The sequence below is a fragment of the Choristoneura fumiferana genome, chromosome 8, assembly GCF_025370935.1.
Source record: "Choristoneura fumiferana chromosome 8, NRCan_CFum_1, whole genome shotgun sequence".
In the NCBI taxonomy this organism is placed as follows: domain Eukaryota; kingdom Metazoa; phylum Arthropoda; class Insecta; order Lepidoptera; family Tortricidae; genus Choristoneura; species Choristoneura fumiferana.
The window spans coordinates 3,873,845-3,892,133 of NC_133479.1; the positions used below are offsets into that span (position 1 = coordinate 3,873,845).

The 18,289-nt window shown below is 39.4% G+C and overlaps 2 protein-coding genes across 2 annotated transcripts; one reads left to right on the forward strand and one right to left on the reverse strand.

Moving 5' to 3' along the window:
* Positions 1-8,666, forward strand: LOC141430324 (uncharacterized; the record flags this gene model as incomplete). The annotated part of the gene is made up of 2 exons (XM_074090973.1): positions 1-760; positions 1,083-8,666. Coding segments are annotated over 2 exons (1,680 nt in total), but the record flags the coding sequence as incomplete, so codon positions are not given.
* A 430-nt stretch (positions 8,667-9,096) lies between these two features.
* On the reverse strand, positions 9,097-18,189 carry LOC141429991 (uncharacterized). The gene is made up of 7 exons (XM_074090520.1): positions 18,012-18,189; positions 16,682-16,815; positions 14,041-14,263; positions 13,168-13,320; positions 11,635-11,813; positions 10,552-10,623; positions 9,097-9,475 (listed from the first exon to the last, which is right to left on the reverse strand). Exons 1-7 carry the CDS (start codon positions 18,042-18,044, stop codon positions 9,229-9,231), a joined length of 1,041 nt encoding a protein of 346 aa, XP_073946621.1. The 5' UTR covers positions 18,045-18,189; the 3' UTR covers positions 9,097-9,228.
* Between the last annotated feature and the right edge of the window lie 100 nt (positions 18,190-18,289).

Genomic DNA, 18,289 nt, shown 5'->3' on the forward strand with positions numbered 1-18,289 from the left:
TACCCGCCCGCCCCGCCGCCCCCCGACCAGTCCGCAGAAGAAGCAGCCCAGCAACTCGCACAACAACAAGCGCAACAACAGGCCCAGCAACAACAACACCAGACTTCCCCGGAACATATGCAGGTCGAACAGCAGCTCCAGGCGCAGTCGCAGCCGCAGCCAACGCAGGACCACCTCGACAGGGGACCCTGTTTCATACCGCAGCCAGATCTACAACAGCAATACACGCCTTATTTCAAAGAGACGAGACCTGCCAGCCACATGCTAGGCGGAGGAGGCTTCCCGCTACATTATTTGAAGCAGAACGGAGGAGTTCTTTCGCTGGAAGGCCCGCTGGACCAGTACGGCGCCCCTGAGCTCCGGCATTTGCCTGATATCGTGCAGCCCGAGGCGCCCAAGCCACGCAAGCACAACCCCAACTCGGAGCTGCGGCTGTTCAAGTGCCTGACGTGCGGCAAGGACTTCAAGCAGAAGTCGACTCTGCTCCAGCACGAGCGTATTCACACGGACTCGCGGCCGTACGGCTGCCCGGAGTGCGGCAAGCGCTTCCGGCAGCAGTCGCACCTGACGCAGCACCTACGCATCCACGCCAACGAGAAGCCCTATGCCTGCGTGTACTGCCCGCGCTCCTTCCGCCAGCGCGCCATCCTCAACCAGCACCTGCGCATCCATTCCGGTGAGAAGCCCTATACGTGCGGCGAGTGCGGCAAACATTTCCGCCAGAAGGCCATCCTGAACCAGCACGTCCGCACACACCAAGGCGAGCGCTATTCACACATATATGCCCCTCCCCGCTCCCCGCGCGCGCCGCCCGCACTGACCCGAGCCGCTCGCGTCACTGCCGGCGCCGCGAGCGCTCCCCGCCGCCCCCTGCACGTTCGACTCGGTCTCGCATCCATTGGCCTTCCTATCAGACAAATTCTCGGTCCCCTCGTCGCCCACCTAGCCGAGGGCGCGCGCGAGACGCGGAACCGATCTCCGGACGCTCCTGTAACCGTCCCTAGTTCGATTAACCCACTCGTCGATTACCCCCAACCGGACTCTCCGACGATCTGACTGACCAAACTGTTCGATTTTTGCAGATGTTTCGCCCCATCTGATCTTCAAAAACGGGACCACGCCGACGCTGTGGCCGCAGGACGTACCGTTCCCCCCGGACGAGGGCAAAGAGGAGGTGCAGTCGACGTATGGCGACGCGGACGGCCAGAACGGGGAGATGCGCGGATCCTGCTTCTCGCCCGGCGATACGGCGCAGTATCCGGCGTATTTTAAGGATACGAAAGGGCTTAATCATACGGTGTTCAGCTCCGGGCTCTCATTACAGTATCTGAAAGGAGGCAAGTTACCCGACGTGCTCGGCGGGCGTGCGATGCCTCTGTACGTCCGCTGTCCGATCTGTCAGAAGGAGTTCAAGCAGAAATCGACTCTGCTCCAGCACGGCTGCATCCACATAGAGTCGCGGCCGTACCCGTGCCCGGAATGCGGCAAGCGGTTCCGGCAGCAGTCGCATTTGACGCAGCATCTCCGCATTCACACGAATGAGAAGCCCTATGGCTGCGTGTACTGCCCGCGCTTCTTCCGGCAGCGGACCATCCTCAACCAGCACCTGCGCATCCATACCGGCGAGAAGCCATATAAATGTACACAATGCGGAAAAGACTTCCGACAGAAGGCGATCCTCGATCAGCACACGCGGACGCACCAGGGCGACCGTCCATTCTGCTGCCCGATGCCGAACTGCCGGCGGAGGTTCGCCACCGAGCCCGAGGTAAAGAAACACATCGATAACCATATGAACCCGCACGCGGCGAAGGCGCGGCGCGCGGACGCCAACAAGACGCCGCGGCCGCTGCCGCCGGCCTCCGCCGTGGTGAAGCCCGAGCTGTACTTCCCGCAGTGCTACGCGCCGCCGTTCCAGCAGTTCCCGCCGGCCAGCGGCGCGGGCGAGTTCAAGCCGGTGGTGGGGCCGGGCGCGCCGCTGGCCTGCCTGCCGGCGCAGTGACCCGCGCCGCCGCCGCGGTGGCCCCACGCGCCTGCCGCGCCCCACGCGACCCACGCGTCCCACGTGCCCCACGGGCCCCACGACCTCTACCCCGTTGACCGCCTCTATAACTAGAGCGCACAGTATACGACTCGCGGCGCGAGCTGCGAGCTTACCATAGTACGATACCGGTCCGCTGTACACGAGCTTCGATCTGTAAATACCACCAGTGTTTATATTATAGGAAACGACGCAGTGTACAGGAGTTCATCACGAATAGTGTTACCGTTGAACAAGCGAGTACAGATAGCGTTTTTGCTCCGTAATAATAAGTTACCACGTAAGAGTTAGGTTTGTCGGTGATTCTTCGAGCTCGAAATGTTCATTAAGATCTAAGCAGATCAAACCAGAGATTAGAGATTAACTCTTCTTTTAAATCTAATGTAAGATTTGAATCTTTTACCAGAAGCATATTTCGCGATGAATGTCGTAGGTACGCGTCGTGTGCCTATTTGTAAAGAATTTACATTTCTAGACTTGTTAGGTTAATTTTATTTACGAGTTTTAAGAGATAAAATCTGGCAAAAAGAGGAAAGAAATGCTCAAAATATTTAAAAGTTAGGTAAAGTATAAGTTCAGGGAGCACTTTAGATAAATCAGAAGCTTTTCGGGGAGAAACAGAAGCACAGATGAGTAAGAAACCAAAAACGTAGGTTACCTTTTGCCATCAAGACATTAAGTTTTTAGTGAATACAAAATTTTCTGTTAAATTTATTTGGGTGCATAAATGAACTAGACGAGATTACTGCGATATCTTCGTAACACATAGTGCCAAATAAAGTAATACTTTTAAACTTTTCTACAAGCTTCTATTATAGTTGGCCTAGTTTAGGTTGTTACCAGTTTTTTCAACGATGTGACAATTTGAGATGCATTTAAGTGGAAGGGTCAGACTGAGAAAGGACTGTGATAGCTAGGTAGGTTAGGGACTATTCGCTCACTTAGCGTTAAATCGAGCACGCGATGTGCGTGGTTGGGCGACCGCTGTCTAAAGGGCGGTCGCCGCATTTACACTTTCGTTTGTGTAGGATTTCACTTCTTTGTGATTGGGATAATTCTCGTCTTGACGTAGCAAGAGCAACCGTTCCGTTGTCAATTTTTCAAAATTGTGCATTTATTTCGCCGCGACTTTTGCGGCGGCTCTTGACTGATTTGATAGTAATTTCGAAGAGTGAGATTAGCGAATTTTACCAATTAGGTATTGTGTGTGATGTCGCCAAGTGCTTTGTCGTAGTTTGATCCGCGGAGGTTCGGGACTCGGGACCGAGGGATGCCAGAGTAATCTTATTACTAATTTTAGCTTAGATTAACGACTTTCGAATTACCAAGCAATTCGATCATTCATCGCGAAATAATTTAGAATTTAGGAAAAATAAAGATATATATGAATTTAAGGCGTCGTCGAAACATTCTGGTGTTGAAAGATGCGTCCTTGATTATTTCGCGTCCAAGTTAGTTACAGGTAGCTTTAGTAGTTTGCAGATTTACTCGACATGTACCTATTAGTTACGACAGAAGATATATGAGATATATCAGCTTGTTCCGGCGGCGCCCGTCGCCAGTCCCGCAGACTCTAAACCGCCAGCACCAGGATGTCTGGACGCGCCTGCGCGTTTTATCATCTGTGTTTGTCTATAGACGAGTTAGCTTATGTTACGATAATGTGATGGTTTCGTTTTCCTACAGCATAATATGAACTGTTACGTACCTACTAATATAGTTGTAAATGGTGTGTGAATCGGGAGTCACATTACATTTGGCTGCATTATTATAATTTACCACTTCACAAATTGAATGCATTAGGTACGTTTAGTGAGTTATGTCAATTTCATGATGAATTATCGCCCTTTGGACAGTTAAGGAAATTGTAAGCGCGGCTGCGACGGCTGCGCCCGCGCCGCCGCGCCCGCCAAGCGTTTGTGTTTACTCGTTCATTTTCCTATCAAACTTTTGGAGGTTACTATGAAAATACATCATTGTCGAAGTAAATGTGAGATCTTCCTAAGAGTCGCCCCGCCGCGACCCTCCAGGCCGCCGCGCCCCCGTGCCCGCTCAATAGTTACTCTAGGGTTCTGTTTCGATATATTTTGTAGGACACACTATTTTACAGCCTTAAACAATAATAGCTGATAAGTATTTTTATACAGAGGTTACACGCCGCGTCGCGCGGGGGCGCCGCGGGCGCACCGCAAAGTTTGAATACAAATAATACAACACAGTGCCATAGCCGTGCATGAACCTCAGATTTATACTTATTAGATTTTTATACCGATACAAATGGATTTAATTTTTAAATATAAACAAAGGTGATTAAGTATACAGAGATTACAGATGATATTTTATACATTTATTACAAACAATATTATTAAAAGTAAATGTGAAATAGTTTTAAAGTAAGTGTCGTATTGCTATGTACTGCGATGAAAGGTTTCGTTCGTCAGGGTTCGTCGCGCAGCGCGGGTTATTGTAAATACATATCATTGGACGATTCTCAGGCAGTGTTCCAAATTTTGAAATTCAATCTGTTTTTTCTAGGAGCCAAATCAATTTATCTAACGTTTCACGTAAAGCTTGCTTTAGGGTTGGCAATCCGCACGGGTTGCCTTTAATTTCGGAGCGAAAGAGACGGAGCGGGTACCGCAATGGCCGCCCCCTAACTGTTTTGCTGTCTTGCTCACTGTTTTGTTAAGTTTGCTCAATTAATCGAGTATGTACTACTTTTACCTAACGTTAATCGTATTAGTTCTATACATAATTGTGTACGCGAATTGTATATTTTTTAGAGAGCACGGTTTTGCTTTTCTTAACTATTGTTAAGTGCTTACAGTTTTTCTTGTCAGTCGACAGTCTACCGTAGTGGAGTTACTTCGTTCGGACATCTTATTCAGGATAATTAATGCCGTATATTTATAAGCGTGCCGTCCAACTTCATCTACTCACAGTAATCATTTGCTTGGAATCATCATAGTCCATGTTCCAACCCTGCATCATTATTTTTATTTTAGTAGCTTGACTCACTCGATTGAAGAAAGTTCGTTTCTTGCCTTTTTATAACATGCTTTATAACTTAATGGAATCAAATTCCGTTCGATTTAGTCACAACAATGTGTGCTAAAGTAGATTGTCAGAGGCTGCCATGGTCGCAGCCGCAATTAGATTTAAACCTATACTCTTCTAATGTAAAGGAGTGTCCCTTACTTACCACTTAATTTTGTATAAGTTGTTAACGATAAAAGGAGAGAATAAGATTGCATCGTCTGACTTACTTTGCATGTTAACTTGTATACCAATGTCAATTGTATGTAATACAATATTTCCATTCTCCACGAAACCACGGCGTAGCGTGGTAACTAAATTAATAGTTTAGTTAAGTAATAGTCGATTTCAAAATGAAAGCGTTGATGGATTCCTTTTTGTTTATTGATGCATTTATTTGTGATCTCATGCAGTCTAAAAGTTTAATCGTAAGAAATTGGCAAAGACTTTTCTTAATTTTAAGTACGTCTGTCTACGTATGGGTTTGCAATGCTCTTGCAGTGTTATTAAAATCATTGTATGCCTTGCTTCGGCGTAGGTACAAAGAAGCCTGACTTTTCTGATAAAATTTTGAAAATGTTAACTTTCATAGTTTTAAAACCAATGCAACCCAAAATCAGAAAAGTGGGGTGAAATGTTTAGCACTTATTATTTACACACGTAATGTAATCCATTCCCCAGTTTTATAACTGATTCAGAGTAGAAGAGACATCAAATGGTAACAATTTCTTCTTTTACAAAGTCTCGTAAGCCGCTATCATAGTCAATGGATCTTTTTTCTACGATGAGTCAAATTGAATCCAATACCAGTTATTGTTAAGAGTTTTGTGTCAATAATATTCAATGAGGGAGCTTAGAGTAATAATTTAGTTTTTGAGCGTTGGCTACGAATTATTTTATAGTCTTCCATTTTCGCCGTAGAATAGAGCGCAGCGACCTTATCTTTATTTGTATAATTTTTGAAATAAAAATATTCTGCAGATAGTGCAGCTTCAGTGCAATACACTTGAACTTCGGCGAGATATTTTATTATAATTTAACTATTACTTGGTAGTTGTAGAATAGCGGGAATAATTGGTAGCCAACCGGCCTATTTCTTTCATAGAATACCTACTCACTGCCACACTCGCCGACCGCTGTCACATATAATAAAATGATAATTTTTCATCACAATAGAAAACTTGTTAAAACAGTTCCACAATAAAATAAGTGTTGTTGAATTTTTTATAAAAGATAAACATATTAGATAAATGATCTTGTAGTCTGGATTGAGTTTTTAACAGATTTTATTGAACGCAGTTTTAAGTCAGTTGAATATACACCGCCTGTCCCGCTTATTTTTGCTACAATACTTATTTAAAAGCACTACAATACATTAATTGTACCGAGATAGTATAAACAATAGATATACAGATTTTACAAATATATACAATAGGTTATACAACAAAGCAGTGATATATTACAAATGTTTTTTTATACAAGAGCGGGACGGGCGGCGTATTTCGGAGATTGGTTTCATTAATGGGTGCTGTTATCATTAATTGTACATATTTATTGTAATATACAACAATAGACTGGTAATTTTACACTGTTGTAGGTTTCTACAGAATTATTAGCCGGAGATAAAGGGGGCTCCATTCTAAAAAAACTTTCGTTTGAGGAATATGTTGCAGTCTTCCATTGTAGATCATTCCAGGTACACTGACGAGCTAAATTATGGGGTCACTTGTCATACAACTCTGTGTGGGAAGTGACCTTTTATTATTTCTTGACGGTGTAGTTTCAATGAGAACATTCTCGGTTAAATCTAGTCAATGCGAGACCGATATAAATTCGAATCAAAACTAAAATATTCGAACCAAGGTAGTCAACAGAAAAAGCCAGATTCTCAATTTTGAATAGACGTTATTGATTTGCTCATTTGGTTCGTAGTTGATATGTTATCAATAAAACGAGTATAATAATCGGATATTATGCATTTCACGCATTTTTAAGGCGTTGGTTTTTACATTTTCATCTCTAATACAGGATTTACAAAAGTGATGCCTCTTGTTGATGCATTCATCTCAAAAGGAAAAAACGGAAACCTTATAGGATCACGTTATTGATCGTCTGTTTGTTATCCGTCGGTCTGTCAAGACTCTTTTTCTCATTAACGCGTGGAGCTGAATTAAATAACTATGAAATATTCAGCTCTGCTGCCCCTTGCAGCGGTGAAACAATCTTCTAATTTCAATTTTCTGTAATTTCTTCAAAAGATAAAAGATGAGATTAAAAAGATGTTTCCATACAAAAAGCCGTAAACCAAAATCCTGAAAGAGCTTTAAATTTTTGCCAGTAAATGTTTTCAGAATTGGATTAATATGGCAATTTATCACAGATTAAAAATGCTATAGTATAAAATAATTAAAACATTAAAGCGTTTAGATCTAGAGTGAGTAATTAAGATTGAATTGTCAACTGAATGAGTAACATAGTTATATAGTATCATAGGCAAGGTAAATCGAAATACGGTATTTGACTAATGTTTATAAATTAAAACTTCGCAATGCCTGTTATCGAATAGAGAAACAATTTTAAAGCTACCTTTACAAATAACAAAGTTATAAAGGTTTGAAACTCCAGATTAGACAGAGAAAGACATACTTGCATGTGACGTCACACGCAAGTAGCGCCATACTTGCTGCATAGAGAAAAGCGTTTGAGAAAGAGACCGGTATACATATTTTTCAAAAAATCACTACAAATCCAATTTTTAACCTATTTAAGTTTTCTCTTCGCTAAACACTGTCTGCATTCTGTGTGTCTGTATTTTCATAATAATATCAGACATGGCAAATTTAGGACTTGTCAAATACCGTATTCTGTGTGGTACATTATTTCCTGTCAAAACTAAATGGGTCTTAAAATAGTATGAATTGCAGCGTAGATTAGCTTCCGCGATCGCGGCCTAAAGGATAGAGCCCCCCCGCCCCCCTCCGGTCCGCGTGTTATGCAATAGAGTATATTTTCTTACAAACTACAAATACACCGAAATAGACTATATGAAATTTATTTTAGACAATCCCAGAATACAAGATCCAACTTTTTACACACAACAGTTGAAACCAGAATTATTTTTCGTTTAACAATAGGATTTGTTTGTTATTATAACAGTTGGTTGCGATGGTCACAGAGATCCAGGCGGAAAATTAAACGTTGGCATATAAAATAAAGAATTGTAAATATGTTTTACTAGTATACGTTCTTCCAAAATGATAATATCAGTATTAAATACAAAATTCAACTTGGTTTAGGTCAAAAGTATAAGTGTGATCTATAGAAAATTTTGCATTAGACCTTCTTGGTGTATCTTAAAATAGTTATTTTTAGTTATTGTACTTTTATTTAGATATATTTTACTTATGATCTTGCCTAGATTTGCATTTATGTTAGTTACATTATGATTACGTTTGAAGTTGATACCATCGTATTTATGTATATTAATATTGTATTAAGAGTTTTGTTTGTTTTTTTGACATTAATAGAAGTAAAATGTTGTAAAAAGTAAGCTCGTTGTATTTTATCAAATAAACACTTTTTAGTCCAACTGAAGCAATATTTTGCAGTTTTATTTGGATACTTACCCACAATATTTAAAAAAAATACAGAGAATATTAGGTACCTATAAAAAAAATATGGAACCAGCTTCCTGGTACTGTTTTTCCGGAGCGGTACAGCTTTGGGATGTTTATTAACAAGCCTATCAATCTCTCAAAGGGTCAGCAACATACCTGTGGCACACCTCGTATTGGCAGGTGTCCATGGGCGGTAGTGATTACTTCCAATCAGGTGACCCGCATGGTTGTTTGCCCCCTCTTATATAAAAAATCTTATGACTAAATTATCGTCAAAAGACACACCTAATAATATGCAAAAACAAAACACTCACAAAATTGCAGTGTCTGTTTTGCTTTTGACCAAAACCTGGTTAAAACAAGGTAAGTGAAAAAACAAAAAAAAGATTGTCAAAAACTGGATTATTTTTCACTAGGTTTATTTACTAAAAAATAAACAATTCATACTTAGCAACTATACTATAACTTCCTCAGGAAATCTTTGACAGCTCACCTGTCAAAATTTAAAAATGACCGGATTCACCATAGGTACGACTAAGTCTCATTCCGCTTTATCAATTTTTCTATGCTCTCTTGATTTTTATAGATGCAAAGGTCCATAAAAGTTAGGCCTAATAGCAAACTATGGCCTAGCATGTCTTTTTGCAGCTCTTTCTGTGATCTAAACATGGTTTTGAGATGTTCTGAAACACGCACTTGTGAGTCTGTGGGGTTTTGCAGAAGCATTTCTACTGTTTGGTCTGTGGATACGCGTTCGTTGCCAACTAGAGTTCCGTACAGTCTGAAAGAAAATGAGTTTCAAATTAACAAAGATTAAGTGGTAAGACGAGACAGAATTAGAACAAAATTGTTTATGTTTCTAGTTTACCAGCAAAAACACATAATGTAATGTACCTATATAATATTAAATAATCCAATGAAAATCTACAAATATGTATCCAACGTATTTTTCTGATTTCCGTTAACTTTCGTTCGTGGAACATTCAACAGGTAAATGAATTCAATTTCTCCAAAACACCACTGGCCTAACTGTTCAGGAAAGTGTGAAGTTTCTTAATTTCTAAAGCGTGATTTACATATATTTAAGGAGGTTAAAAAGTGTTTTATTTTATGTCTTTCATGTGCCATCAGCCAAATAGTCTACCACCCTAAAGTTGATAATCGTTTGCATGTCTTAAAAACAATAATGCCAATAGACGTGTCTGTCAACTTGACAGTTCGACTTTAGCGACACAACGGAGGAGTGTAGACAATATTTGATAGGAACTTGTTTAAAAGTTGATAAACCACTTATTTGGCTGATGGTGCCACGTCAAGTTTGTGAATTTAACAATTCGACCTTTAAAAATGACTGTGATGTTACATTATTTTTTTTTTTTTTGCCCAAAAAGTTAGTTACTAGGAGGTTTTTATCAATGAACTTTTTGTCTGTTGGTCCTTAGTCCAAATCCATTCCAAATCAGTATGCGAAAAAGCAAACATGCATTTACTAATAACTGAAGCTAGCCAATAGATGGCGTTAATTTCAATATTAATATAACGAAGTAGGTATCTATGGAGTTAATCAAACAGATCAACAGATGTCGCCTATGTTTGTATAAACAAATTCCCACAAAACAAGGATCACAAGATGTCGCCAATAGTCTTCTCCTCACAATTTTCAAACCTAATGTGCCAAATGAACTATAGTCCAAGCTTTCTCGTTCTGAGAGGAGACCTGTGCCCAACAGTGTTACGTTTACAGGCCGGAAATAAGCCTAATTGCACATTATTATTTATTGTACACGAAGTTAAAAAAGTTATCTAGCAAAATATTTAACTTACTTATTCCTACGGGAAAAAACTAGTTTTACTCACCTAAAAGGAAGTGTATGCCTTAAAAAGTAAACTTTGTGCTTTGGTGTCTCCTCAGTCTCGTGGCTGGTTTCGCTAAAATCAAAAACATAAATAAAAACCGATTTGTAAACATTAAAGTCATGACTTATGACTATTTCTCGGTACCTATGCTCTTACAACTCCAATAACACAACATTAAATAGAGATATTATTTGTTTAATTAGTAAAGCGTTTGCTCGAACTCTAAACGAAAATTTAAAAAACAAAATTGGTAAAAAATCTTACATAGTACCTAATTATGCATTAATTTAAAGATATCACAGGGTTTAAGGTTAAAATCACAGATATAGATTACACTAGATTACGCAAATGCACCTACTTCGCGTGTCCGAACCGCGATCAAACGTCGGGGTTGGCCCCATACAAAGACTGACCGCTAACTGACTAATCATGACTAGTGACTGACTCGAGCCCCACGGCGCGGGAGGGCGGCGTATTTAAATCGATTTTGCGCGGACATCGGGGAATTCACATCGCTAATTCGCTCTTGAGACGTCACAGTAGATATAAAAAAGTGACACGGGTGTTTGCGTTGTCTAGTGTAATCTATATCTGTGGTTAAAATGGTGAAAATAAATAAAAAAGCGAAAATAAATAAACTTTTGTTCGTACATTTGATCGTGGAGAACGGAGGGCAGGGATATGCCAAAATGGCGGAAACTTATTGAGCAGACCAAGTTTTTTTGAGATTCATAAGGCTTATTATAGCCTAAGTTTAATAATGATATTTTGACTTTGACTTTAAAGCTTCTAGCGTTACAGGAGAGAGAGAGCCGTGGGTTCATGGTGGATGTAGGCTGCTTCCAACCAAAGCAACTGCAAGTCTATGGGGGAGTCCTATGTTACAGTGAGGGTTATTCCCACCTGTTACCACCAATTTGTAACCAGTGGTAACAGCTTGGAAATTTATTCCCATCATTGGTGATCCATTGGTGAACGTCCTACAGCTGATATGACGATGATGAATAATGATGATGATGATGAGAATAGAGATATTATCTAGTAAGTAAAGTTCACGTGACATATCTAAAGAAAATTACTTACAGAGCATCACCGCTGGAGTTAATGAGCGCGACAAGCATCGCAATCATTTGTGCCTTCTGCAGGTTGACTGCAATGGCTTTAACGTTGCTGGGATCACTGCCAGCGGCGCGCAATGACGTCGCTTCTGCCTTCATCACGTATACGTCAGCTGCTGGCAACTGGGCGGTTATGGAGGATGCCTGAAATTAGATGAAGGGATCCTGTACTAATACAATAACATTTTTGGCGGATTTGAGTTATTGTTCATCGTATTTTTCGTCTAAGGAGCTACAAGTAGTGCAAATGATATTGTTCAAAAATTACCCAATTTTTCCAAAATTGTTACCTAAAAATATACCCATTTTACATAAACTGAATAACCACATTATTTTTAAAGTTAACGATGACAATGGAAGCGGATGTGAGGAATATAGTAAGCCCACATAATGAAGTAAGTGAAATAAGCCTGTTTTTCTTAGAATAAGAAGAATTCCTGGACACATTTGTTTTATTTTCATACAAAAAGAACATAACAAAATTTTACAAAAACTGTGTGACAAAAATAATTTACTTTTTTTTTTTAAAAAAACACTGGTCTTTGAAATTTGTAATAGTGTATTTACTACTAAAATCACCTATAAAATATTTAACTGTAATAATTAGTATATAAAAAAAAACTTTTCCTCCAAAATCATATCTAGTGTAGTTATGTTACTAATTACTTTGCTCACCCGTCACCTTACAATATAGCTACGTCTATGCGATATGTTCATGCAGCTCCTACACATTGTAAGAACTAGCAACACCAACCACTACCAACACACTACACTACTGCGTCAGAGCAACATAACCGTTCACCATGCTATTTACCAGATGTTAGACACATGCTATCTATCTGCTGAAAGGTATTCTGCTGATATTATAAATGTGAAAGTTAATGAGCTTATGTTTGTTTTAATCATTTTCACGCTGTTTTGACGGAGGCGAAATATCGCGAGATGGCGTTAATATCGTGAGGTCCGTTTGACGTTTGCTCGTGATTGGTTAAATAACTAAATAAGCCAATCGCAAGCAAACGTCAAACGGACCCCATCTAACGCCATCTAGCGATATTTCGCCTCTGTGAAAACCCTCATTGTAATGCGTGCGGTGGCGCCATCTTTTAGTAAACAGATGAACTATTTCGAAAAGCGCCACCTTTTACCGGGTACCTGAACTACTTCGAAAAAAGCAGAGCAAAGCTGCTAATAATAATAAATATATCGAGTTAAATGTATTAACAACAGAATTGATAGGTAGTATTTTTATTTAACAAATGTTAATTGGTCATTTGCATTAATTTAACTAACTCGAATTTGTAGAAAGCATTTCGTTGGGTGAGAAGCAAAAGTCACTAATTACCACCTAAAGTCAAGAAGGATAATCAAACTTATGCAGAGCATTGTAAGGTTAATATTCCACTTTTTTTGCAGTTACTGACTTTTGCTTGTCACCCGACGATTTACATAGATCAAAGAAAATTATAAAGCACAAAACATGGTAATACCTCCTTACAATGTCATAGATATCGGTGATTTGCAGTTTTTTCCCATCAGGGTACTCAATGGGGTAGTATTTCCATTCCTTAACTTCATACTGTTTTTTCTCGATTAAAGTCCACACGACGGAGTTAACATTTATATAAACTGCCAGAACTGACTGGCAACTCTGTAAACACAAAAAAAAATTGCCTCAATGTTCAATATTTAAAAAAAAGCCGGCCAAGTGCGAGTCGGACTGGCGCATCGAGAGTTCCGTACAAATTTTTAAATCTATAAATATCCAGTGTTAGCAGGGCCTTGTTCTTAAGCAATAAGTAGGTACCATCAGCCAAATATATGGTTGCCACCCTAAAGTTGATAATCGTTTGCATGTCATAAAACAATAACGCCAATAGACGTGTCTGTCAACTTGAAAGTTCGACTTTAGCGACATATATATTCATTTGATAGAAACTTGTTTAAAAATTGATAGACCACTTATTTGGCTGATGGTACATAGTGTGGGGTCATAACAGACTTCAAAAAAGGAGGTGGTTCTTTTTAGGATAATTACTGTCATAGACAGACAGAATCAATCATTTTCAGATTTTTCAGATTTTTCTTTTCTTTGTAGAGCTACTTGCATATCAAATTTTAAGTTGTTCTGGGATAACCGAAAGTATAGGTTTTGATTTCTCGACATTTGTATAGAAACCCTTTTTTTACTGACTGTTTCTTTTTTTCACTACTCCATGCGGTAGAAGACCTGAATATTTGATATAATTTCAACTTGATACTTCCACATATTCCTCAGAAAAAAGGTCTGGACAGATGCATGGATAGACGGACTACAAGGTGATCCTATAAGGATCTAAAATCAATAAAAACTACTACAATTATTACTTACTTTTCTTACAACTTCACTTAAATTGGGATGTAAAATTTGTCCCTTAATTTTACTAGATTTTCGTGGTTTTTCCTCTGGCCCTTGAAGTATGCTGTCACACAATTTAATCACAGTTTTTTTTGTAAATCCATCAACTAACTCTAAGTCAGTCAAAATCTTTATTTGGCCTTTACTGTTCCTCCATTCAGAGAATTTCTTTAGTTTTGCTTTTGATATATCATATCTGAAATTCCGAAAGAAGAACATAAGAAAAGTGTTTTTGTAAAAGAAAAAACAAGCTTTTTTTGTAGAGGTAATAAGTGAAAGGGTCAAATAAATAAATACATAGCATTTAAATATTTAATTTTTCAGGCAACAGAGCCCATAGAGTTACAATCAATACAAAAAATCGATTCACTGTATGATGCTGCACATTTTGTTTGGTCTGGTTTTTTCCGCCTGGATTCATAAATACATTTTACCATCTGACCACTTTTTTTTTTCTATTATTTCATTTGCATTGATTGGGAACTGGAAATTGATCAATATATATTTCACTCGTAAAAATTGAAACATGCTTTATTTCTAATCAGCTTTTGCCCAAAACTCTGCATAGAATTAGTTCACTTACTATTCTGAAGGACTATGTAATTTTTCAGGATAAAACTAGAGATGTGCCGACTAGTCGCCGACTAGTCGGGAAAGCCGACTATCCGGCCACTTTCATAGTCGGCGACTAGTCGGCGAATAGTCGGCAAAAAGCGCCGACTATCCGGCTTCTTACTTTGTACGTATATTTATTTATTTTCATATAGGTATTGGTACACAGAGGTGGAATTACATTATATAAAAACCTTAAGCTGTTAATTTTTGTAGTATTTACTGTTTTTCCTTGCCCACACGAGAAATAATATTTTGTAATTAGTTATACCTACTTGACTTTACGGGAATCATTGTCTCATTGTTCAAAAAATCCTTACACGAGACTTTCTGTTTAACATTATCATGTCAGCCGAAAGACGTCCACTGCTGGACATAGACCTCCTCCAAGGCTTTCCACTCAGACCGGTCTTGTGCTTTCCGCATTCACCGCGATCCCTCGATCTTAACCGGATCGTCGCTCCATCTTGTTGGAGGCCTACTGACACCTCGTCTCCCGGTCCGCGGACGCCATTCGTGAACCTTCTGACCCCATCGGCCATCAGTTCTGCGAGCAATGTGCCCTGCCCACTGCCACTTCAGTTTCGCAATTCTTCGGGCTATGTCGGTAATCTTAGTTTTACTGCGGATATCATCATTTCGGATTCTATCCCGCAGAAAAACCCCGTGCATAGCCCTCTCCATAGCCCACTGAGTGACTTTGAGCTTCCTCATGAGGCCCATCGTTAGCGACCACGTCTCAGATCCGTAAGTCATCACAACAAGTAAGTAAGGCAACACACACTGGTCAAAGACTTTGGACTTCAAACACTGCGATAATTTAGAAGAAAAGACACTGCGAAGCTTCCCGAACGCTGCCCAGCCGAGTCGGATTCGACGAGTGATCTCTTTCTCGAAATTGGATCTACCTATCTGGACCGTTTGTCTCAGGTATACATAGTCGTCAACAACTTCGAGCGCAGAGCCTCCGACTATTACGGAAGTTGGCACAACATGGACATTAGACATGACTTACATCATTTATTTTCAGACCAACTCGGTCGGCGAGTATAGCACTGAAAGTCCTCCATGGTCTCTCAGCCATGACTACAATATCGTCGGCGAATCGAAGGTGACTAAAGAACTCGCCATTAATGTTGACGCCTTGTCCTTCTCAGTTCAGAATCTTAAAAGCAATCCTCCAGTGCAGCAGTGAACAGTTTCGGAGAGATCACATCTCCTTGTCTGACTCCCCGCTGCAGTGGAATAGGCGTCGTGCTCTAGTCCGGTAGTCGGACGGATATAGTGGCGTTTTCGTACAGACACTTCAACACTTCGATATACCGGTAGTCAACTTGGCACCGCTGGAGAGCCTGCAGCACAGCCCAAGTCTCGATCGAATCGAAGGCTTTCTCGTAGTTTACAAATGCAAGGCAAAGGGGGGAGGTTATACTCTTCGGTCTTCTGTATAACCTGCCGCAACGCATGTATGTGGTCTACGGTGCTATAGCCTTTTCGGATGCCGTTCTTTTTGACATGATTTAATTTTATTTTTTTGTTAGCTCTCTTTAATGAACAATAATAGTAGGCATTATATTTACACAATATTTTGTTCACAAAAACAACGCATACAAAAGCAAAAACCTAGAAATAAAATAATACGAATAAAATAAAATAACAGGTTCCGACACGCTTACAGGCGTCGGTTGCGACTTGCGCCCAAATCAGCTGGTTAACAAAGCGTCACGGAAATCCCCGAAACTGTGATCGGCTTGGCCGACTAATCGGCCGATTAGTCGGCTTCTTTACAACCGACTAATCGGCTAGTCGGCTAGTCGGCCAAAGTCATGATTGGCACATCTCTAGATAAAACCTATCCTTTGTTCATCCAAAGTCTCCCAATACCTCCATTCTAAATTCCATTTTATCCCATCACGCGACCATCTTTTGTTGTTAAGTTTGGATAAATACCGAAAGCATTGATTGAAATATTAAATGTTAGTAAGGAAGTAACAATACAAACCCTGATAAATCGTCCCTTATATCATTTATGACTTTGACTATCTTGTCTTTCTGCTCGTCAGAGTATTTGCCATCAACCTCCTGGCTGTAATTTTTGGGAATAACAATATGTCTGCAAATGGCGCAGATGGAGTTCTGTAATGAATAAGAATCACAAGAATTGGGTACAAGATAGGTACCTTACGGCACATAGATACAATTATAATATATTATATACTGCTCAAAGGAAAATAAGGGCCAAGTGAATTACACTGGTGAAACGTAAATACTAATAAATATAATTCTTCATAACATTCCTTGTCTAAAAATGGTTTTATTAGTACAACATAACACATACAAATATTTTTCATTCAATAAAAACACAAACATATTTTTGATTTCATTTTACCGGTATAGTATATTATTATTTTATTATTATTACTGAGGATATACTTATTATTTAGTAATTTTTTCTTTTGTTGTTTTATATTTTATACTTAGTTTAAGTAATGGGTAAATAATAATAATACTGTTGAATGACTGTGTTAAAAGTTATTTTGTGTTTAGGCAAGGACTAAACCTTTAAAGTTACCTATTAATGTAATAAAAGTTCCTTTTTAGGGTTCCTTAGCCAAAATGGCAAAAACGGAACCGTTATAATTTTGCCATGTCTGCCTGTCTATCTGTCCGTCCACGGCTTTGCTCAGGGACTATCAATGGCAACCTTATATTACAACCAACAGTGAGTCAATCGAAAATAAACAAGTATACCTACCTAGTGCCATCCACAAAGACGCGTGATTTTGACAAAATTAGACATTAATGACATTGTAATAAGAACCACAGCATGCATCATCGTGAATGACTCTACCTATAATTTTCGCCTAATCACTCTTTGTTATAGGTTCTGTCTAATTTTGTTTAGTCCAGGTTATGACTTATGAGCTATCTGCGTAACAAACATCCAAACTTTCAAATTTATATGGCCCTGTCCATTGGAGGACAATTTTGCCAGTGTCTAGTTGGTTTTGCCGTTGTATGGTAAAAAAAATCGAGAAAACGAAATATGAGAGGTAATGGTGGATGAACGATGACAGCGCGAATCCATCTTATTTCTTTTTACGGGTTCCCACATTTATATTATTTGTAGGATTACAGAAATATCACAAATTTTGACATCTGCTTGTGTGAAACGTGCTGAATAAAAAAAAGCCAAATCTCAGATAATAAAAAAAATACACAAAAATACTGGTTGTTTTTGTAATAAAAAAAGAGTAAGTATTGGATATCTAAAGACATAATATAAGCTGTCAAGATAATGTTAAACCGGTTGTTTCGAAAACGTAACTTACCAGTTTCTTCAAAGGCTGTGAGTGAAGGAACATTGTAACTTTATCTTCACAGTAATATTAACTTACAGTTAAATTAAAAGTAGCCCATAAAATAAATCAATAATGTCATTATAGCATGAAAATATTAAAAATAAACAGTGGGGTGCGCGCCTGACAGTGACAGTGACATTACACATGTGACATTGACAGTTTTCTTCAAGTACCTAGCACAAAAACAGAGCACAAAAAAAGTAGTGATCTAAATGTTTATAAACGCTATCGTGAAGGCAGAAAAGTAA